Source organism: Stenella coeruleoalba (assembly GCF_951394435.1).
Source record: "Stenella coeruleoalba genome assembly, chromosome: 3".
NCBI classification, from domain to species: Eukaryota; Metazoa; Chordata; class Mammalia; order Artiodactyla; family Delphinidae; genus Stenella; species Stenella coeruleoalba.
Genome location: NC_137148.1, coordinates 164,992,218 through 165,016,015, shown reverse-complemented (window position 1 = coordinate 165,016,015; position 23,798 = coordinate 164,992,218). Strand labels below are relative to the sequence as shown.

General features: G+C 45.6%; 1 protein-coding gene across 4 annotated transcripts in view; it reads left to right on the top strand.

The window, feature by feature from the left end:
• Nucleotides 1–23,798, top strand: part of CACNA1A (calcium voltage-gated channel subunit alpha1 A) — a 238,217-nt gene that overhangs the window by 26,200 nt on the left and 188,219 nt on the right. For 3 of the 4 annotated variants that reach the window (XM_079917173.1, XM_079917172.1, XM_079917171.1), the window contains exons 2-3: nt 17,402–17,507; nt 19,879–20,018. In XM_079917173.1, coding sequence (XP_079773299.1) covers nt 17,402–17,507; nt 19,879–20,018 — 246 coding nt within the window. The remainder of the gene's footprint in view (nt 1–17,401; nt 17,508–19,878; nt 20,019–23,798) is intronic. The other variant, XM_079917174.1, reaches the window with a different exon arrangement.

Genomic DNA, 23,798 nt, shown 5'->3' with positions numbered 1-23,798 from the left:
AACCTTCTAGAACAGCACGTGGCACATCATAGGTGGCCAATAAATGTGTGCTGGATGAGTGAGCACTACAGCTTCATTCATTTTTATTGCTGAGTACTATTTCATCATATAGAAATATCTCAGTTTGCTTATCCATTGATCTGTTGATGGACATTTGGGTTTATTATTGTTTTGTCCATTATGAATAAAGCCACTGTGAAATTCTTGTACCTTCCCCCCACTCTTCACTTGGAGAATCCTTAGAAATCCTTTTGGTCTCCCATTAAATGGTACATCCTCAGAGAGCCTTTCCTGACCCAGTCGCCACCACTCCCAAGTCTAAATGAGGTCTCCCCCTCATCATTCCTCAGAGCACTTATCACAGTGTATGTTATTTTGTAGGGGTGCAGGTGGCATTCTGGTCAGAACTCTCTACTCCCAGGAAAATGGAAGGAAAACCCCCACAAGAACACAAATAGTTGTAAAACAGCTCCGGGGATGTGGTTAGTTAGGTTTCCAAGGACAGAGAGATGAAGAGGAAAAATCAAGGGCTGCTTCTTGAAGGAGGCAGCTCTCCGTGCTCCATTCATCCATAAATCAGCAAACATGGGATGAAAAGAAAGTTGTCATGAGGTCTCTGAGCTTAGGGAGTTTGCGGTTGATCGTAAAGATGGCGGAGTTGATGAATCACTGTCATACAGTGTCATAAAATATCATGTGATGTCATACAATGACAAATTGTCATAAAAGCCGACACAGAAGCACTGTGGAGAGCTGGTAGATCACACGGACAGTCTATTTCTTAGGGCATCTCTAACCATGTGGTCCAGGGGCCGCTGTTGGAGCCCAACGTGAAGGCAGGTGAGAGTTAGGGCAGGAAAGCACTAAGCTAGGTTCTATGTCACCTCCATGAGAGGTGAGCTTTGTCTGTTTTGTCCTCTGTCATATCCCCAGCACTTAGGACACCACCTGGCGTATAGTAGGTGCTCAATTGATCCTTGCTGCATGTTTAATAATAAAAGTCAATCATTGTGGTTGAGAACCTGAGCTGTGAACTCAGACTGAGTTTGGTAATGAGCCTCAGTTTTACTGCTCTGTAAATTGGGTGGAAAATAGTCTCCACCTCATAGGGCTGTATATTCATTTTGTGAATACTGATCAAATATATACAGTGGGCAAGGCATTGTTCTAGACACAAGAAGCAGGCAAAAGTGCTTGCCCACATGGGCTTACATCCTCGGTGGGAGAGACATAGGATAAGCAACAAACAAAGTAATAAGTAAATTGCCTTGTACTCTAGAAGATTATAAGGGCAATGGAGGAGAACAAGGAAAAGGGGTGGGGAGACCAGTTTCTATATTAGATAAGGCCTCACTGAGGAGGTAGCATTTGATCAAAGACTCAAAAGAAGTGAGGAGGAAGCCACAAGGATGTCTGGGGGAAGAGGGAACAGCAGGTGCAAAGGCCCTGAGGTAAGGTCATGCTTGACATGTTGGAGGAATAGCAAGGAGGCTGGTGTGGCTGAAGGGAGTGAGCAAAGGGGAGAGTGGGAGGAGGTAAGGGCAGGGAGATGACAGGGCAGGTGGTGCAGGGCCTTGTGGACTATAGGGAGGACTTTGGCTTCTGCTGTGAGTAAGGTAGGAGCCATAGAGAGTTCTGAGCAAAGGAGGGACACGACCTGACTCAGATGTTCACAGGCTCCTCTGGCCACTGCAGGGAGCAGACCTTGGTGGGGGGAAGGGCAGAAACTTGGGATTAGGGAGGAAGTGACAGTGCTGGTTTAGGCAAGTGGGGGCGGGACTAGGCTGTTGGCTGTGGAGATAATGAGTGGTTGGATTCTGGCAACAATTTAAAAAAATTTCTTTTGTGGTAAAATATATATAACATAACATTTACTATTTTGAGGTGTACAATTCAGTCGCCATTAGTACATTCACAATGTTGTGCAACCACCACCTCTTTTAGTTTCACAACACTTGATCACCCCAAAAAGAAATCTTCTATCCTTTACTAGTCACTTCCCATTCTCTCTCCCCTGCTACCCCCCAGTTCCTGGCAACCACCAGTTCTGGATGTAACTTGAAGGTTGATCTGTAAGATTTTTGGATAGATAGGCGGTGAGGGCTCAATGAATTAATGTGCAGAAAGCACATAGGTGGCACATACTAGGTGCTCACAGCTGAAATGGCTATGATGTGTTGGCAGTGATGGTGAGTGCTTTCCAGAAGCCTTGCTCTAATGCTAAACTGGCCTACCCATCTATTTAGAATTGCCACTTGCTGGCTGGGTGTACAGTAGAGCCAGATCTTTGACACTTCCTGACTGGCTTGGGTATGGGTGGGGGAGGAGTACTCAGAAGGGCCAAGCCAGCACCATCCGTTCTGGAACACCATCCAACTCCGGTCCAGATTTCCCAGAACTGTGCAGGAAAATGTCCAGGGAAGGACAATGCAGCTGATGGGAGTTCTGGCAAGCCCTGGCCTTGGCTTCCTGAGGCTGTTACATAAACTAGTGTTTAGAGCTTCAACCAAGATGGTGGCTTTCAGGGCAAGAGCAAGAAGCATACTCGTTCTCTTCATGGTTGTGCCCCCACTTCCTTATGTGGCTTCATACAAATCCCTACTCCATTCTCTGTTGCTGTTGACCTCTCTCTCTAAGTGTGAGACTCTTCATCCCTTTCTTGATGTTTGTGATGCGCTTTGGTTTCTAAAGGTGAGACCTCTTTACTTATGCTCTGGTGTTAATTTTCTGTCTCCTTCCATCTCTCCCTCACTCAATGCATTATTTTCCCTTGTCCCTTCTCCCCCCTGCCTGTATTGATATTTATCCTCACAGTTATCTAGACTTTATTCTCAAGTCTTGTCATGTGCAGGGTGGTAGAGCTTAAAGAACATGGCCCATATGGTTCTGAATTCTGATCCCACTTCTGCCACCTTTGAAGCTGTTTTGACTTTGGGCAAGTCATTTAATCCTCCTAAGTGGAAATCCTTCACCTTGCTCAACTAATGTTTCTGGTTCTTCTCTGGTTACAGAGTAAAGTGTCTCTTCTCCACCCCCTGGAAGATAGGCATGGTCATGTAACTTGCTTTAGCCAGTGGAATGTGAGGGGAAGTGACAGGTGTCACTTCTGGGTAGAAGCTTTAAGAGTCAGTGTATGATTCACCATGTTCCCTTTTTCTTGCCTCCACCATCACACATGCACAGAGAGCGAGCCTCCCTCAGACTAGATGCTGAAGAGAGGATGGCATAGAACAGAGTCCTCATCTCATCTGCATTGGACATACAGCATGAGCAAGAAAATAGACCTGTGATGTTTTCAGTCACTAAGGTTTGGAGGTTTTTTGTTACTGCAGCAGGATGTAGAATATTCAGAACGTATATTCATCATCTGTGCACTGGGGCTAATATCTAAGCACAATTTTCTGATGAGGGGTATGTATACTCATTTAAATTTCCAGCTAACAAAGATTATTTCCCTTTTGCTTTCTTCCTATGGAGACTGTATTTCCTTTCCCTGTTTTTCAATCTTGAATAAAAATAGAGAAAGAATTGTTTTCCTTTGGGGAGATGAATGGTTTCTTAATCCCTGGGCATTGATTCAGACACCCTCAACCCCCTTCTTCCCATGACTTTTTTTTCTCTCCTTCCCTGATCACTTAGTATCTGCTGAGGGATGAATGAACCCCCGTTTGAACTCTTGCCATCTTCAGCTTCCTTTTCCCCACCTCCCCTTTGTCTGTGCTACTCCTGCTCACCCCACCAGGGAGTTGATACTCAAGTTCTAGAACCTGCAGTGTTCCTCCATTATCTTGGGTTTCTTGCTCGCTTAGCACCCCCTGGGAATCAGCTATAGTAGCAAATTAACAAAGAACTCTGAAGTGCCTCAAGCTTGCAGACATTTCCTTTTGCTCACCTAAGCAGGATCCTGGAGCAATTGCAAATATCCTGTCCCCTACTGTAAATCCTTCTTCATCATTGTGAGAGATTCAGTCGGGATCAGTGAAGACCCGAGCAGAAGATCTTGGCTGAGCCTCCTTGCTGTTCCGGCTGTGCCGGGTGTTGTCACATTGATGAAGCTCCTGGGACTGCTGCCAGCAGCCTCTAGGATTAAATCAATAGAGTTTGCAAAAGTAAAAGCTTCTTTTGGAGGCAGAGAATATATTGGTTTATTTTTTAATGACAAAGCCTCAAGGAGAATCTTCACGGATGGCAGGGCCAGCAGAGGAAAAGGCTGGGCAGACCCAAATATTTGAAGAAGTGTGTGGGGGAGCAAATGAAGGAGGTTTCATCCGGGACTTGGGGCTTTCCAGAAAATCTGTTTAACTCGGGTTGCCAATGCAACAGCTGGGAGAGTAGGAAGATTTAGAAAGGACTGCTGTTGAGATATAGAGAGAAATGAAATAGGTAGGGATTCATTCGCTCACTTGACAAACATATATTGAGATCCTGCTGTGAGCTCAGCACTGAGATGGGTGCTGAGGATGTAATGGTGAGCAAATTCTATGACAAGTGTTTGTAGAAGAGATGAGGAGGATAGAAGACCCAGGAGAAGGTCATGTGAATATGGGGGTAGAGATTGAGGTGATGTTGCCACAAGCCAAGAAACACCTAGAGCCACCGGAAGCTGGAAGAAGCAAGAAAGGCTCCTCCCCTAGAACCCTTTGGAGGGAGCTTGGTCTTGCCGATACCTTAATTGTGGGTTCTTGGCCTGTATAACTGTTAGGGAATAAATTTATTTTATGGGTTTTTATGGGTGGGCTTTAAGCCACCCAGTTTGTGGTAATTCATTACAGCAGCTATAGGAAATGAATACAGATGTGCCTATGAAGTTTGAGATGTCTCTGAGAAGGTGCAAAAGGACACATCCATAGCCAGAACCTCACTCTGGAGCAGGGAGGAAATGGGATGAAGAAATATCCCAACTCCCCTTCTTTCCCTTCAGTCATCTTGCTGGTGCTTCTCATTGGCCAAACCCGCCCAGAAGGCAGGAGATGAGGAAGGCTGGGTAATGCCATTTACCAGAGTCAGTCCTGCTTTTCCCAAGACGCAGGGCAGAGCAGTGAGTAGACATTTGGGAGGCAAGAGCAGCAAGAGATGACAAAACACATCAAAATGCATGAGACTCCCTAGAAAGTAGAGGCAGAGAATGGAAGACTGCCTGGGATTGAGCCCCAAGGAAGACAAACATTTAGAGATTGAGTAGAAAAGGGGGAATGAGAAGGGGAAACAGAGAAATAGTGACAAGAAGGATAGTAGGAAAACAAAAAAGGAGGGCATGACCAATTAATCTGAGCGCAGAAAAGTGGTCCTGGGATTTGGCAGCCTGGAGGTCTTTGGCAATCCTCACTGTAAGAGTTTTGATTACGTGATGGGGCTAGAAGCCAGCCTGGAGAGAGGAGAAGAAGAATTTGAGGTGACGAAGTGGAGGCAACATGTGTAGTCAACTCCTTCTTTACGAAGGGGAGTAATGAAATGGTTTGGTGGCTGGAGGGAGATTTGAAGTCAAGGGTGGGGCTTCTAATGATGGGAGGATATTTATTTCTCTAAATTGGGTTATTCCCAGCGGTGTACCAATAGGTGCTGCTATCTTTTCCACCTAGGATGCTCTAATTCTTTTTTTTTTTTTTTTTTTTTTGCGGTACGCGGGCCTCTCACTGTTGTGGCCTCTCCCGTTACGGAGCACAGGCTCCGGACGCACAGGCTTAGCGGCCATGGCTCACGGGCCCAGGCGCTCCGCGGCATGTGGGATCCTCCCGGACCAGGGCACGAACCCGGGTCCCCTGCATCGGCAGGCGGACTCTCAACCACTGCGCCACCAAGGAAGCCCGAATACTCTAATTCTTGAATGACCATTCGAGGTTTAGGATCATGAATTCAATGTCATCCTCCCAGATCGTTGATCTCGTTCAGGAATGTTACTCTGTACAGACCCTGGGAAAGTAACTGGTTCGGTTCATCCAAGGATAGGCTTTTTCCAGGATGGAAAGAGAGGCAAGAGAGTGATATATAACCAACCTACATAAGGTTGACAAGGAAGGAGATGAAGGCAGGAGAGAGTGCTGAGAAATGGTGGGGTCAGCAGGTTGCGGGGCTTCATAGAATGGACGTTGGTTTGCATTTAAAAAGTTAGCTGGGAGGAGAAGAGTGGTACTTAAAGAGAAAGATGATGGGAAGGGGCATTCTGGAGGTAGCTGGTGTCACTTCTGGGTGTGTGTGGCTTGGAGTTGACATTGGTCATTGGATGAGGAGGTAAGGATGTCCTCCAATGATCAGGTAAGGGAGGGGCCAGCATGGACAGTGGTCTCGCCACATGGAAGTTGAAGATCATAGTTACAGGCTCTACCAAAGTCTTACTCCCAGCTTTTGTTTTCCTGTGGACCTCAGCATCTTGGCTGCTGAGGCTTGGACCTTGGACTTCCTGCTGAGCCCAGTGGCACTGGGAGAGACCTGTGTGGCCTTGTGTGGTTTGGGAGAGGGAATTTCTTGGCCTTCCTGCCTTTCTTGGGGACCTTCTCCTTAGCTGCACCTGGGTTTGAGGGGGCCTTACTCACTTCATCTGGGTTCTCACATACCTTTTTCACCTCACCTGGATTGGGAGGGTCCTTCTTTGTCTCTCTTGCTTTCTTGGGGCTCTTCTCCTTGGCTTCACTGTTTACTTAGGACTATCATGGCAGATGTCTCCCTGGGCTGGATTTTCCTACTGTTTGGGGAAACTAATCTGAAGCTGCCAGTGGCCCCCTTGGCCTAGGCGTTGGTGGTCTTCAGGGAATTTTCAAGTTTGAATTTAAGCCAAGGGGTAGATGAAATATATTGAGAAGATGCTGAGGAAATGGAGAATTTTGCTGACCACTGCACAGGGGTGACAGTACAACGAGACAGAATGACTTCCCCTTAGTAGAGTGAATATGCCAGGGAACATGGTTGTAAATTGGACCAGGAGACAGAGATCTCACATCACTCAGATGTGTCCAGGGAACTTTACTGTCCTGAAAAAAGAGAGAGAGAGAAACGAAGAGAAGTATTCAGTCCTTATTTGGAGCCTCAGACCCAAGAGTTTAAAATGAACCAATACCTCCTGCTCAAAACTTGTTTTGGTACTTCTTTCCTTTCTCTTTTTCATTAAGGGAACTTCATTTTGCTGTGTGTCTGTGTGCATGCATGTGTGTGTATGTGTGTGTGTTTTCCATGAGTCATGTTAATTCTTCCACATTTAAACTTTTTGTTACAGAGCAATTTTTACATTTAAATCAGGGATTTAATTTCAGAATGAACACACATACTCACTTCACTTTCTAAAACACTGTAAAATATAGCTCTGTGAATCTCTGGGTTGATTTGGCAGTATCTATGAGAATGTCAAGCGTGCACCCTGCACCCCCTCTAACCCAGCAATTCCATGTCTTGGAATTTATCCCACAGAAAAAGTCCTCACAGATACACAAGGATGTATGGTCAGATTATTCATCACAGCTTTGCTTGTAATAGAGACAAACTGGAAGCATTTAGGAGAACAGTAAATAAATGATGATGTGTCCATTCACGATAATACTGCACAGCCTTTTAAAAGAGGGAAGTCCAATATACTGATATGGAAAATGTGTCCATTGTGGTGAGGGGCACAGCAAATCACAGAACATTATGTATCACGATCCCAATTTTGTAAAGGGAAAACACGATTTGGAATGCTTGTGTTCATGCATTTGATAGTATTTATTGAGCACCTATTACGTGTTAGTACTGTCCTAGTTGCTGGGCATACAATCAAGAACAAGTCAGACAAATCCTTAGCCCCCCACCTCCCTCCAATTAGGGTGGACATTCCAGTGAGGGAGACCAACATAATAAATAAGATAAATAAATGACCTAATTTGTTTAATGTGAAAAGTTGCTAAAAACAAACGAGCAAAAAACAAACAGGGCAGAGAGGTGGAGATGTTGACAGGGTTGCAATTTTAGATCTGGTAGCCAGGGAAGGCCTCAGTGGGAAGACAATGTTTTTTGTTTTGTTTTGTTTTGTTTCTTTTTTGCGGTACGCGGGCCTCTCACTGTTGTGGCCTCTCCCGTTGAGGAGCACAGGCTCGGGACGCGCAGGCCCAGCGGCCATGGCTCACGGGCCCAGCCGCCCCGCAGCATGTGGGATCTTCCCGGACCGGGGCACGAACCCACGTCCCCTGCATCGGCAGGCGGACTCTCAACCACTGCGCCACCAGGGAAGCCCAGACAATGTTTTTTTTTAATTGAACTATAGTTGATTTACAATATTGTGTTAGTTTCAGGTGTACAGTAAAGTGATTCAGATATATATATGCATATCCTTTTTCAGATTCTTTTCCACTATAGTTATTACAAGACATTGAATATAGTTCCCTGTGCTGTACAGTAAATTCTGTTGTTTATCTATTTTATATATAGTAGCGTGTATTTGTTAATCCCATAGTCCTAATTTATCCCTTCCCCCACCCCCCATTCCCCTTTGGTAACCATAAGTTCGTTTTCTACGTGAGTCTGTTTCTGTTTTGTAAATAAGTTCATTTGTATTGTTTTTTAGATTCCACATATAAGTGATAACATATTAATATTTGTCTGTCTAACTTATTTCACTTAGTATGATAATCTCTAGGTCCATCCATGTAGCTGCAAATGGCAATATTTCATTATTTTTTATAGCTGTGTAGTATTCCATTGTATGTATATACCACATCTTTATTCATCTGTTGGTGGACACTTAGGTTGCTTCCATGCCTTGGCTATTGTAAATAGTGCTGCCATGAACATTGGGGTGATGTATCTTTTCGAAGTAGAGTTTTCAGCTTTTCTGGATATATACCCGGGAGTTGGGATTGCTGGATCATATGGTAGCTCTATTTTTAGTTTCTTAAGGAACCTCCATACTGTTTTCCATAGTGGCTGCACCAATTTACATTCCCACCAACAGTGTAGGAGGTGTTTTATTACAACCTGAAGGAGGTGAGAGAGTAAGCCCTGCTCCTAACTAGGGGGAAGGTAGAAGAGAGAGCAGCCAGTGCAAAGAATGTGTGTAGGGGAGAATCTGAGAGAGAAACACCAAACTACTAGCATTGATTATCTCTGGGAAGTGGGGTGGTGTAAGGACTTGTCGCTTTTTAAATGATATAAATTTTAAAAACTAAAAAAAATACAATAAGCACATATTCCTATTATAATTAAAACCATTTATTTTTTGAAAAGGGATCTTGAGGGCTGTCTGAGGAAAAAGTTACCTGCCAAAGTCAGTGAATAAAAGCATAGGAGGCGAACTCTGAGAATCAAGGGGGGGAAAGGAGAAGGATAAACAACAGGGATTTTTTTAAAACTTGAGGTGAGATTCGCATATCATAATGACCCATTTTAAAGTGAACAGTTCAGCAAATCAACTATACTTCAATAAAAAATAAAGTGAGCAGTTCAGTAACATTTAGTACACTCACAGTGCTGTGCACCCACCACCTCTATCTAGTTCTAAAATATCTTCGTCACCCCAAAAGGAAACCCTGTACCCATTATGCATTTCCTGCCTCCTCCAGACTCCTGGGCAAACCCAAATCAGCCTTCTGTCTCTATGGAGTCATCTGTTCTAGATAAACAAAATGTCAAAACAGCCCAAAAGTGGGTGAATGGTTAAACAAATGGTGGTACATCCGTACAATGGAATATTATTCAGCCTTAAGAATGAGTGAAGTATGGATACATGCCACAGTGTGGATGAACCGCAAGAACATTATGCTGAGTGAAAGAAGCCAGACACCAAAGGTCACGTATTGTAGGATCCCATGTGTATGAAATATCTGATGGATCTTTTTGCAACATTTATTTTAAGCCTGATATTCAGAGAGTGGACCACACGCATTCACCGTGTTTTTGTTCCTGGAAACACTTCAGATTGGAGAGACAACCTCATCAGCCACGATGAGAGTAGGCGTTTAGGCTCTCCAATGATGGGAGGGGAATGAGACTTACATGGGTAAAAAAGAAATAGGAAAAGTTAATAATACTGGTAGCAGCAATTGAGATAAAAATAATGAACACTGATTGCATGACTACGATGAGATGAACCCTGTATTATGCTTTCGTAAGCATATAAAGCTTCCCAATCTCACAGGAACCAGAGTAAACCATAACAAAACACTCACATTTACTGAGTACATAGTATATGCCATGCTCTGTTCTGCGTGTATTACTGTGTGTATCCACTCATTCCATTCTCACGCAGCCCTATGAGGTAGGTGCTACTTCTCACATTATATATATGAGGAAGCTGAGGCTTGGGGAAGGAAACTCCTTTGCCCAAGTCCAAAACCATGTCTGACCGCCAAACCCTTTCAACTACTTTGCTGTATAATTTCTCATGCAGATACTTCCAATTTTCTGAGCAGAAGCATGATTTAGCTGCCCTGGATAGACTTCTCTTTTCAGAACCAAAGTGTTGAAAATCCTTGGATAATATTAAAAAAACAAACAGCACATCAAATCTATCTAGTGTTGGGATTTTAATTTTCTCTATTTGATTTTCCTGCTGACGTAATGAATCTTTTTGCATGTGTATGCCTCTACTGTGTATGTGAAATGTAGGCCTTTGCAATGGTCTCGGAGCGTGTTAATACTTGACACTGGGTTTACTTGTCCTGCCCCAGCTTGCCACGTCTGGGAGGATGTGTGATTAAACTTGCGCCTCTTGCCGCTGGCCGTGGTGCTGAAACCATCCCGGGCCGCTCCAGCGTTGCCCTTGTTAGCTCATCATCACCCTTCAGTCTCAAGCTGATCCGCTGGAGGAGAGCTCTTTTCTAACTTGATTTTGGTTAGTACTGTGTGTTGGAGAGTTCGAAGCCAATGTCTTGAGGGAGACTAGTTGTATTGTTCGAAGTTGAACTGTTCGTTAATATGACCCATTCAGGATGGGCTTATGAAGGTGTGAACCAGCAGGCAGTGGTTGATAACTACTGCATTAAATTGTGGCAGTGGTTGGAACTCAGGCGAGGGCTGATCCAGTTGGCCTCATCCATGGTTAACACCCCAGGCGTACCCCAACTCCAATTTTTAAATAAAGGCAAAAACATCTACCTTCTAACAAGTAAGGATAAGCTGTTGAGTGGTCTGTGGTGGGGACAATCAGCACGGATCTTGGAGCGAGCCCTACTGCGTGTATGACCTTGAGAAATGTGTCTATCCTCTCTGACCCTTAATTTCTTTATCTGGAAAATGGGGCTTGCAATAGAACCTACCTTGTAGAATTGTTGCAAAGAATTAACTGAAACAACGAGTGCTTAGCTTGGTGTCTGCCCGACGAAGCACTCAGTAAATGGCAGCTGTAATTACGTTGTTGTGCCTGTTATGGCCCCATAATAGTTGATCTTATTGCTGAGTTAAATTGTGGCATGTTTAGCAGAGCAAGGAATATGTCCTACACCTATACATTCAGGGCCCTGGTACCCCCTACTCTTTTCCTGGTAATTGTGACGAGCATGGAACTAACATGAAAATAAGACCTACTTGCCTTCTCCCCATAAGCTGAACTGCTGGGTTGACTCATTGAAGTATGTGTTTCCTCAGAACATACCCGTCAGGCAGCCCCCATGGTAGTGTCAAGACCTTGATGAGTTAACAAACCTGATCTGATGTGTCACACCAACCACAGGAGGCTGGAAATGAGATGGGAATGGGGGGGGGTACCACAAAGAGAAGGATGAATTATTTGGACATTCTGCAAGGTCTTGCTAAGGGGCTGGAACCATCAGCCATGCCAACTTTACAAATTGATTTTCCTTGATGTTCTGGATCCCAAGAGCAGCTCCTGTTCACAGGTGCAGCCTTTCTTCCCTGTAAAGAAATCACTTGGTGGTTTCCAGTGTCACACACAGCCCCTCTCTGGGGCCTCTGTGGGTCCTGATCAATCTCATTGTGGGGGAAGCTTTGTGTATCCGCACTTGCCTGCAGGGCTGTTTGCTAGCCTGACTTCCATGAGCCATTTCAGGAGACAGCTTTTCCTCCCACCAGGGATGCTTCTTTCCTTTCATCCACCTCCCCCCTTCCTTGGCCTCTTTGGCTGGCTGATTATTCTGGATACCACTGACACAGGTGCTTTCTCCCTGAACCAATCAGGGAGCGGGAAGGCTCAGCTCAGCTCGCAGAGGCATTGCTCACCGCAGCTGTGAGTTAGAACCCAAGCTTTCTAAATTGGGAGGATCAGGCACGATTCAGGGTTGGGCTGAGAAAGCCTCACCTCCCCCTGCCTGGACCACCTTTGACTTCTGCTTGGGGAGAGAACCTCCTGTGCCAAGAACTCGGTACCCTACCTTTGCGTCTGTGCACCAGCCACATCACTGCCTATTTTAAGGAGCCGGTTGTATCCTTAGTGTGCCCACGGAGACTTGGCACATGATGAGGTGAGGGGAGAGATGTGGAAAGCAAGACCCACTCACCCTTCCTTCCTTCCTTCCACAGGTGTTTACTGAGCACCTACTCTGTAACAGATCTCCTCTTAGGTGCTGAGAACAAAGCAGACAAAAATCCCTGCTTGCACAGAGCTTATAGTCTAATAGGTGAGAGAAACAGTGAACCAGATAAAGGAGAAAAACATAGCAGACGTTTGGGGACAAGGGCCAAGGAAAAAAAATAAGTAGGGAAAGGGGGTAAAAGGCTCACTGAGGATATGACCTTTGAGAAAAGACCTAAAGGAAGTGAGGGAGGGAAACTTGTGGGTCTCTGGGGGTGTGGGGGGAAGAGCATTCTAGGGGAGAGAATTGCAGGTGCAAAGGCCCTGGCGGTAGAATGTGCCTCATGTGTTTGAGAAAGATGGAGGAGGCCAGTGGGGCTGCAGCTGAGTGAACGAGGGGGAGAATGGAGGAGATGAGGGCAGGGAGGTGATGGGGGCCGGTCGGTCGGGCAGGACCTTGCTGGCTGCTGGGAGGACTTTGACTTTTCTTCTGAGTGAGATGGTAGCCATGGGAGGGCTGTGAATATTTCCAGAATCTTCTTTGCTGCATATTTGTCTCATTCCAACATTCTCTTGTTCCATCAAGAGCTTGGGTTTCTTCTCAGCCCCCTTCAGTGGAGGCAGAAGACTGGTCCAGGCCTCCTGAATTCTCCTCCTGGGGTCAGAACATGGAGGAGAAGGCTTGGAGGAAAAAGGCGAGCCCCCACGTCTTTCTGGATGACTCAAAGCCACAATTACCTGGGTTCCTCCTCCCCCTGAAATAGATCTAAGGCAGCACTTCCCAAACTTCAGTGTGCACACAGGGCCCCTGGAGACCTTGCTCAAGATCTCTGACTCAGCAGGTCACCGTGGGTCCTGACATGCTGCTTTTCTAATGGGTGTTGCCTATGCTGTTGGTTTGTGGACCACACACTGAGTAGCAAGGGTATAAGGTCAGTGTTGCACCCATTTGGCGTGTGTCTGTGGACACTGGCGGGGTGCATGGGTGTGTGCAGAGAGGGGGATGACATTTGATAGCCAGTGTGCCCATGTCTGACAAAAACTAAGAAAAAGAAATAAGGTGGGAGTGGGCAGCCACTTTCTGTCGGCCCCCATGCTGACTAAGGCTTCCTTGTCATACCCAAGAGCTCTGGGTCTGAAATCCAGGTGACAGCGGCCAACTGAACGCCTCCTAATGCAGCCCATTGAAAGTGCAGCTTGCTCCTGGCCTTCTGGGACTCTTCCTGGAACCTCAGCTCGAATCTGATGCAGAGAAAGTCACATCCCAGCTGTTTAGGGGCAGGAGGCCAGGGGGCCCTGAAGAGTGAGGCGGCAGCTTCATGCGGAAGCTAACAGGGAGGTAGCTGGCAGGGAAGGGAAGTGAAATCATCGGATTCAAATCATGGCTTCAGAAGGCTCCGCGAGGGGAGGCCAGGGAAGGGCTTGGCATTGCTTCTTTGTGTACAAATATTGTCTCTTATTTTCTGGGCTGCAGGGTGAGACAGAATGGAGTATTTGTGCAACACAGCCCAGCTTTGTTCTCTGTGCTTCTAATGACTGTCAGCTCGGAGGCAGGAAGCCAATCAGAGATGATCGTCAGCAGGATGGTTTTTGTTGACTCCCCAAATTGCCCTGAGTCTTGGATTTGCTTTTCAAAGTGTGCGTGGAGCGTGGCTCAGCTGCTTTCAGCTGGAGGCAAAGGCTGAAGCTGGTGACAAAGAAGACCTGGTTTTCCCCGGCTTACTTAGACTCTTACTCCCAGGTTGTCTATTTTAGACTTTGTTTTCACACCTGGAAAGTGGGTATACACTCCAACTCCTCCTCCAGCCTGTAAGATCCCTTGGTATTTTGTTTGTTTGTTTGTTTTTTTGCGGTACGCGGGCCTCTCACTGTTGTGGCCTCTTCCGTTGCGGAGCACAGGCTCCGGATGCGCAGGCTCAGCGGCCATGGCTCACCGGCTCAGCCGCCCCGCGGCATGTGGGATCCTCCCGGACCGGGACACGAACCCGTGTCCCATGCACGGGCAGGCGGACTCTCAACCACTGTGCCACCAGGGAAGCCCCAGATCTCTTGGTTTTTACAGAGCTTCCAAGATGCCAAATGTAACTCTAGGGCCAAACAGGAGACTGAGGCTAGTTAAGTTCGTAAGAGAGAAAGCTGGGAGGAGGGTAGTAGTTTAACATGGCCAAGTTCAAGACATGCTATTTCATCTTTCTGCAAAACAGTGGATTTCAGTGTTCCCAGGGGATAACTTGGCAATATCTGGAGATGACTTTTGGTTGTCATAAGTTTTGATTGTCATAACTGGAGAGGAGGATGCTACTGGCATCTAGTGGGTGGAGGCCAGGGATGTTGCTCAACACCCTACTATATACAGGACAGCCCTCCCCCCCCCCGCCCCCCCCACACACAGAGAATGATCACCCGCAAATGTCAGTACCGCAGAAGTTGGGAACTCCTGCTCCAGAGTCACCAACACCCTATGGCTTTCTCCCTCTAGCATCCATTTCTCCACACCTAAACCTCCTTCTCAGAAGTTACCAGCTTTGTTATGCTAGTTTCCTTTCCATTTAAGGTAATCATTGATATGTATGTTCTTACTGCCATTTTGTTCATTGTTTTGGATTTGCAGCTTTGCTTACTAAGGCTGTAGGCCTGAGGGTGCTTCTGCAGATCTGGCAGGGGGGCAGGGATATTCTGGTTTACCCACTGATCAGCAGATCAGTCCCTAATAGGAAGTGAGCAGGACAGACCCTCCCCAAGGGCAGATCCTCCAGTGGGACTATCTGGTAGCCTCGTCAACCCGGAGGAGAGTTCCCAGGATGCAGGGAGGAGTTTGTGCCTAGAGAGAGAGGGAATGTACAACTGGAAATAGCCATATGGACCGACCATCCCTTCCCTCCCTCAGACCTTGAAAGGTCTGCTTCTCGGAGACTTGCCCTGACCACCATATTCTTTTTTATTGAGGTGAAATTCACAGAACAGTACTAATCGTTGTTAAGTGACTAATTCAGTAGCATTCAGTACATTCAGAAGGTTGTTCAGCTATCACCTTTATCTAGTTCCAAAGCGTTAAGCAGCTACTTACCGTTTTCCCCTCCCCCAGCCCTGGACAACCACCAATCTGCTTTCTGATTGTGCATTTTCCCATTATGGACATTTCGTATCGATGGAATTCATACAATATGTGGTCTTTTGTGTACGGCTTCTTTGACTTAGCATAATGTTTTCAAGGTTCATCTACATCGTAGCATGTGTTAGTACTTCACTTTTATGGCTGAATAATATTCCATTCTATGGATATACCACATTTTGTTTAACTATTCATTCATTGATGGACATTTGGGCTCTTTCCACCTTTTGGCTATTGTGAATATTGATGCTGTGAACACGTATCTGAGTACCGGTTTTCCAGTTCTTTGGGTATATAGCTAGGAGTGGAATTGCTGGATCATATGGGAATTCTGTGTTTTAACTTTTTGAGGAGCCATCAAACTATTTTCCTCAGTGGCAGCACTGTTTTTACATTCCCACCAACAATGTATAGTGGTTCCAATTTCTCACATTCTCACCAACACTTATTGTTTTCTGTTTTTTTCATTCTAGTCATCCTAGTGGATGTGAAGTGGCATCTCATTGTGGGTTTGTTTTTGTTTTTGTTTTTTTTTGCAGTATGTGGGCCTCTCACTGTTGTGGCCTCTCCCATTGCGGAGCACAGGCTCCGGATGCACAGGCTCAGCGGCCATGGCTCACGGGCCCAGCTGCTCCGCAGCATGTGGGATCCTCCCGGACCGGGGCACGAACCCGCGTCCCCTGCATCGGCAGGCGGACTCTCAACAACTGCGCCACCAGGGAAGCCCTCTCATTGTGGTTTTGATTTGCGTTTTCCTAATCCTCTTTGGAGAAATGTCTCTTCAAGCCCTTTGCCTGTTATTTAATTAGGTTATTGTTTTGTTGTTGAGTTGTAAGTGTTTTTTGTATATTCTGTTACCAGACCCTTACCAGATATCTGATTTGCAAGTACTTCCTCTCATTCTGTTGGTTGGTTTTTTGCTTTTGTTTTTTCACTTTACTGACAATGCCCTTTGGCTCACAGAATTTTAAATTTTGGCCGAGTCCAATTTATCTATTTTTTCTTTTGTTGCTCTTGCTTTTGTATCAGATCTGATTACTGTATTTTTTTTAGCTTTAGAATATAATTTTTTAACATCTTTATTGCAGTATAATTGCTTTACAATGGTGTGTTAGTTTCTGCTTTATAACAAAGTGAATCAGCTATACGTATATATCCCCATATCTCCTCCCTCTTGCATCTCCCTCCCTCCCACCCTCCCTATCCCACCCCTCTAGGTGGTCACAAAGCACCGAGCTGATCTCCCTGTGCTATGTGGCTGCTTCCCACTAGCTATCTATTTTACTTTGGGTATGATTACTGTATTTTAAATTGCAACCACCAGTCTCCTTTCCTGCTTTTTCTCTCTATAACATTCACCATCTTTTAATGTACTGTATAATGTGCTTATCTCACTCACTCACTTCTCCTCCACAAGGGCAGCTGTGTCCCTAGTGCCCAGAACAGGACCTGACACACAGTAGGTGCTGAATTAATATTTGTCCAGTGAAGGTTGGAGGTGAAACGGAGGAAGAATGTCCACATTTTCCTTACAAAGTCATCTGCCAGGTTTCCAGGGCAGTGAAACTACTCTGGATCAGGCTATAATGGTGGATCCATGTCATCAAATGTTTGCTCAGGCTCATGGAGTGTACAACACCAAGAACGAACCGTCATGTAAGCTATGGACTTTGGGTGATCGTGACATGTCAATGTAGGTTCATCGACTGTAACAGATGTGCCACTCTGGTGGGGTATGTTGATAACAGGGGAGGCTGTGCCTATGTGGGGGACAGGGGCTCAGGGGACGTCTCTGTACCTTCCACTCAACTGTGCTTTGAACCTAAGCAAAGCTGGAAAGATTTTCCTTAATTCTGTGATACTCCCTTTGAATATATGATTTTAGCCACCATCATAGCAAACTGCATTGTCCTCGCCCTGGAGCAACACCTACCTGATGATGACAAGACCCCGATGTCTGAACGACTGGTGAGTGAAGTCTCTCTAGGGGAGGTCTCTTCTCTGCTTTGGTGGCAAACTGGTGTGGCCATGGGAGCCGAGGGCAGAGTGGGCTCTCCGTCTTGGCACCGAGAACCGGATCGTGGGCCCCCTACCTGGGGAGCCTAAACTTCATGAACACAATAATCTGGGGAGAGAGATGTCCTCACTGCCCATCCTCCACTCTCACCTCCCCAGCAGACCTCATGTCAATCTGGAGGGGGGTGGGTGAGAGTGGTCACCTCGTCCATGAAAAGTCACATTCAAAACAAAATTCTTAGGCATTCCCTAGCCGTCCAGTGGTTAGGACTCAGCGCTTTCACTGCCAGGGCTCGGGTTCAATCCCTGGTCGGGAAACTAAGATCTTGAACACCCCAAGGCACATCCAAAAAAATTAAAATAAAAATATAAATAAATAAAAACAAAACAAAATTCTTGTGGAAAATGTTGACCATACACAAATACACAGAGGACAGCACTGTGAACCCCTCATGAGCCCATCATTCAGATTCAACAACTGTCAAGATTTTGCCTCATTTCCTATTTTCTGTCCCTTTTTATTTCCTTGGTTTGTCTTTCTTGGCCAAAGTATTTTAAGGCAAATCCCAGACAAAATGTCTGTTCACTGCCATCTACTTAAGTCTGCATTGCTAAAAATACGGGCACTTTCTGGGAATTCCCTGGCAGTCCAGTGGTTAGGACTCGATGCTTTCACTGCTGTGACCTGTGTTCAATTCCTGGTTGGGGAACTAAGATCCTGCAAGCCGTGCGGCACGGCCAAAGAATAAATATGGGCTCTTTCTTACATCACCCCAGTGAGATGTTTACACCCAACACAACAGTGGTTCCTGGGACTCGTCGAAGACCCAGTCGCTAGTCAAATATCCGTGATTGTTTCAGAAATGGCATTTTCCAGGTCATTTGAACCAAGACCCAAACATGGTCTAGATTTTAGGTTGCTTAAGACTTTTTATCTAAAGCACTTATTTTCCCTCCTGCCATTGACCCTGCAGAAACCAGTCCAGGTGCTCTAGGGAATGTCCCACATTCTGACTTCTGCCTGGTAGCTTGCTTGGGATGTCATTTAGCTCGTTCTTCTATCCCCAGCGTTTCCTATATATGAATATCAGCTCTGGAGGGACATTCAAAATCCAGTTGATGGTTTGGTGAAACTCTGCAGAGCTGTAAACTAGCACTAAGATCTTTCTCGATGCCCCTAGCCATCCCCCAGCCCCCTGCTTCCCCTCCTGGCATTCTGACACTGCCAAGAAGGAGACCTCTCTCCTTTCCATCACCATTTCAAAGCCAGCTGTCATAACTCAAGTGTAGGGAGAGAGAGATGTTAGAATCCACTCATTCCTAATCCACAAAGTATTAATGATCTCAAGGCTTTTAAATTTTAATAGTTACATATTATAATGTATATCCTAATAATAGATAACTAGCCCAGAAAAACTATGATTTCAGGACCTTTTTTGTTTGCTTTTGCTTACAATCAAGCTAAGTAAAAAGAGTCTGTTGAAAGAATGGTAAACAATTAGTAGTACTGGTGGCAAGCTGGCATGGAAAGACTCATGAAAGCAGAATTCAAATGATTGAAGCCTGAGAAACATTGCCATAACACATTGGGGAACATCCATGTAGGGGCTCTGATGGAGCAGAGCTTATAGCTTAATTCCAAGTACTATTGACTATCAGCTGGAAGCCAGATCTGGCAGGAGGTCTGGCAAGGGGCCGGGAGTTGGGACATTGGCCATTTACCTACCAGTGCAGGAGCATTGATTCCAATATTTTAGCAACCTGAAGCTGGTGCATACCAGCTTAGAACCCTCGCAAATGTCAGATTTGGGGGTGAGGTCAGTGCACAGGGACCAAGCACAAGGGCCTGAATGATATAGGTGACAAGAAAACATTCTAAACAAGTGCTTTCTTCTAGAACTTTCTGCAGTGATAGAAATGTCCTACGTCTGCACTGTCCAATATGGTAGCCACTGGAAATGTGGCTAGTGTGACTGCAGCACTGAATATGTCATTTTATTTCATTTAAATTCATTTAAATTTAAGTAGCCACATGTGGCTGCCCTACTAAACAGCTCACATCCGAACAAACAATTCTGTGTGTCCAACCAGTGTGTAAAGTTGGCCACAAGGAAAGAAGGAGGTGTCTTCTCCATGTTTCTGTTTTTCTTGCAAAAGCCTTTGGACAGGGTAGCCCCAGGCAGGATGCAGTGGAGGGCAGTGAGTGCTGGAAGGTCAGGAGAGGTGAGGGGAAGTGCGTACACTTATCCGAGTGGGCTGGTTCCCTGTTCATGCCATCCTCTGCCAAGCTAAAGACACTGACCTTACCTTTTCTCCCTTCCAGGATGACACAGAACCATACTTCATTGGAATATTTTGTTTTGAGGCTGGAATTAAAATCATTGCCCTTGGGTTTGCCTTCCATAAAGGCTCTTATTTGAGGAATGGTTGGAATGTGATGGACTTCGTGGTGGTGCTAACAGGGTAAGTGGCCTGTGCTGTGTTTCTTAGAATGATCTTGAATTACGAGGACTGCGGAAACCTAAGGGTTGATGTGGTCCAGGCTGGGTTCGGGAAGGCTGAGGCCCCACGGTCTTCTTCAATGTGCATGTGCCTCCTTCCCCGCAACGTCCTCATCTCAGCTGCATCTCAGAGCGGATGCTTTCTGTTACGATTAGAATAATAGCTTATTAGAATTGACTGCTTCCAAAGTGCTTTATGTACGTTCTCTCATTTAATCCTTACAACCACCCAATGAATTAGGAAATATTAATATTCCCATGTGACCGTTGAGGAATCTGAAGCACAGAGGGACCTTAGATCACCCAGCTAGTAAGCGATGAAGCTGGGATTTGAACCTGAGATGATGTGATTCCAGAACTCAAGTTTTTAACTGTTGTGCACGCGTGGTTCTTTTGCTTTGCTTGGGGATATCTTGCCTTCATTTTAAGTTGGTAAATGTTTTTTGAGGACTTCTGGGTGCAAGAGATTGTGATGGGATTATGGACAAAACCAGTCTAAGTAAGGTGCAGTTACTGCAGTATTGAGGAGTTTTCAGATCTGGTACAGTGAACCATAGTTGAAAGGGGAATGTATATGCACTTTCCACCAAGGACCCTGTATAAGGTAACACTACCTGCTATAACAACAACAACAAAAATTCCAAAACTAGGTAATGATTTAAATACAACAGTAGTCTATTTCTTACTCATTGAAAGACCAAAACAGCTGTTCCTCGTTGGCCGGCTTCTTTCCTCCACACAGTGTTTGAGGGACCCCCGGGTCCTTGCTACATTGTGGTTCCTTATTGTTTGACCCACAGATCAGGTCTGCTTGTCTGCATCAAACCATGGAAGAGAAACGAGCATGGATGGTGATATTTGGGAGGTTGTATGGGCCTGGCTGAGACCCTGCATGTAACCTCTTTCACTCATATGCCTTTGGCCAAAATTCAGTCACATGCCCACACATCGCTGCAGGGAAGCTGGGAAGCATCAGACCGTACTTAGAAGGAAACAGAAATGGATTCGGTGGATAGCCAGCCAATCTTTGTCACAGACCCCAAACTCTTTATCAGGTCCCAATATAGACATTACCATTTTATGATGATTTCTGGCTCCTTTGCTTACCCACTCCTCTCTCCCAAGCTAAGTCTGTTTCTTCTCTTCCAAGACCCCTGTTCATTGGGAGACCTTCCTCGTAGTTCTCCTGTATGCGGTCATAGTTCTGTTCTGTGGGATCCTATTTCTCCTCTAGGGTTTGTTGCTGCTCCAGGTCCTGTCTCTCTTGGTAGATGTCATGGGTCTTAGTACCTATGCTGTGTTGGCTGGGCTCTCACAATTAAAGTTTTGAACATACCTGTTGTTTCAAAACAATGTTGCTTCTCACCAAAGCATCCTATTGGGCTGTGTCATATTGGGCTGTTTCATTAGAGTCATTCAGATCTGAGTGGTCTGTTGCGAGCACTGTGGGCTAGCTCTAGCAGGCTTGGGTGTTCACTGAGGGAGTTCTGTTTGCTGTGCCCACACTTCTTTGGCTTGCGACCTTGGAAGGTTCCTGGGACATATTATGGCATTGGGCACTTGTCACTCTCTAGGAAACTCATCAGTGCAAGAGCCCAGTGGTTGACTTTGTTGTTGTTGTTTAAAAAATGTATAATAAAAATAATCAGACATTCGAAAATAAGTAGAGAATAATATAACAAATGCCTGTGTATGCAAATATTCATTCAATGAGTATTTACTGGGCAACTACTATGTGCCAGGCTCTGGGACATAGCAGTGAACAAAACAGACAAAAGCCCCTCCTCTTGTGGAACTGACATTCTAGGGGTGAAGAAAGAAAAACTGCATGAATGAATGAAATATCTAATGTGTTAGATGTTGATGAGGGCTACAGAGAAAAAAATAAAACAGAGTAGGGATGGGATGTATTATGGGCAGGAGGGCTAGAAGCCAGGGAAGACTTGCATTGGGAAGGTGATATTTGAATGAGAACCTAGAGGAGGTGAGTGAAAAAGCCATGAGGATGACTGAAGGAGGAGAGTGCCAGGCAGAGAGAACAGCAAGTGCAAAGGCCCTGAGGCTGAACTGTGTCTGGTGTGTTTGATAAACAGTGAGGAGGCCAGCGTGCCTGGAGCAGAGTGGGTGAGGGAAAGAGTGGAGGAGGTGAGAACAGGGAGGTGAGGTGGCAAACTGCCATCAAAATGAAACCTTTTCAGTAGTTGAGAATCTGTCTTGGGCTTCCCTGGTGGCGCAGTGGTTGAGAGTCCGCCTGCCGATTCAGGGGACGCGGGCTCATGCCCCGGTCCGGGAAGATCCCACATGCTGCGGAGCGGCTGGGCCCGTGAGCCATGGCCGCTGAGCCTGCGTGTCCGGGGCCTGTGCTCCGCGACGGGAGAGGCCACAGCAGTGAGAGGCCCGCGTACCGCAAAAAAGAAAAAAAAGAAACCTTTATATATAGCACAGGGAACTCTACTCAATACTCTGTAATGACCTATATGGGAAAAGAATCTAAAAAAGAGTGGATATACGTATATGTATAGCTGATTCACTTTGCTGTACACCTGGAACTAACACAACATTGTAAATCAACTATACTCCAATAACAATTTTTTAAAAAATGAAACCTTTGTAATACAGTGTAAGTCCCTGCATTCCCTTCCCTGGCCCCATTCCTTTCTCTCTCCATCCAGAAACACTTTCCTGAATTTTGTGTTTATCATTTCCATTTGGGTATTTACACTTTTATGTAAGAATATAAGACATTTATGGTACCTATTTTACATTTTGACTACATAAGTATATAAGAAGTATATATGTGTTGCTTTGCATGCCTTAAGTTTCTCTATAAATGTTTTCTTCTACAAACTGCCTTTAGCATTCAACATGAGGTCAATCTGATTGACAAGAATAATTCCCATTCATCCATTTTTACTGCTGCATGGTATTCTGTGGTATGAATAGCCTACCATGTATTTGTCCATTTGAGTTGTTTCCAGTTTCGTGCTATTTTGAACCAAGCTGTCTCCTCAATCTTGCATGTGGAGTTCTCTAGGGCATATACCCAGGAGTGGAATTGCTGAGTTGTGTACTGTATGTATCCCCAGCTTCACTAGATATTGCCAAATTGCTCTGCAAAGTGGTTGTACCAATTTATGCTTCCTGGGGCTGACTTTTGTTGACAGGAGCTGGCTTGACCTTGCTGGTGGGAAGGAGCCTTAAAAACCCCTGTTTTTTGGGGGTTTTGGTATTTTTAATTAATTAATTTTTGGCTGTGTTGGGTCTTCATTGCTGCGCACGGGCTTTCTCTAGTTGTGGTGAGCAGGGACTTTTCATTGCAGTGCACAGGCTTCTCATTGCGGGGGCTTCTCTTGTTGCAGAGCACAGGGTTCTAGGCGTGTGGGCTTCAGTAGTTGTGGCACGCGGGCTCAGTAGTTGTGGCTCGTGGGTTCTAGAGCACAGGCTCAGTAGTTGTGGCTCACGGGCTTAGTTGCTCTGCAGCATATGGGATCCTCCCAGACCAGGGCTCGAACCTGTGTCCCTTGCATTGGCAGGCGGATTCTTAACCACTGTGCCACCAGGGAAGTCCCAAAACCCCTGGTTTTTTAAAGACACATGCACCCCAGTGTTCATTGCAGCACTATTTACAATAGCCAGGTCATGGAAGCAACCTAAATGTCCATTGACAGACGAATGGATAAAGAAGATGTGGTACATATATGTAATGGAATATTACTCAGCCATAAAAAGGAATTAAATTAGG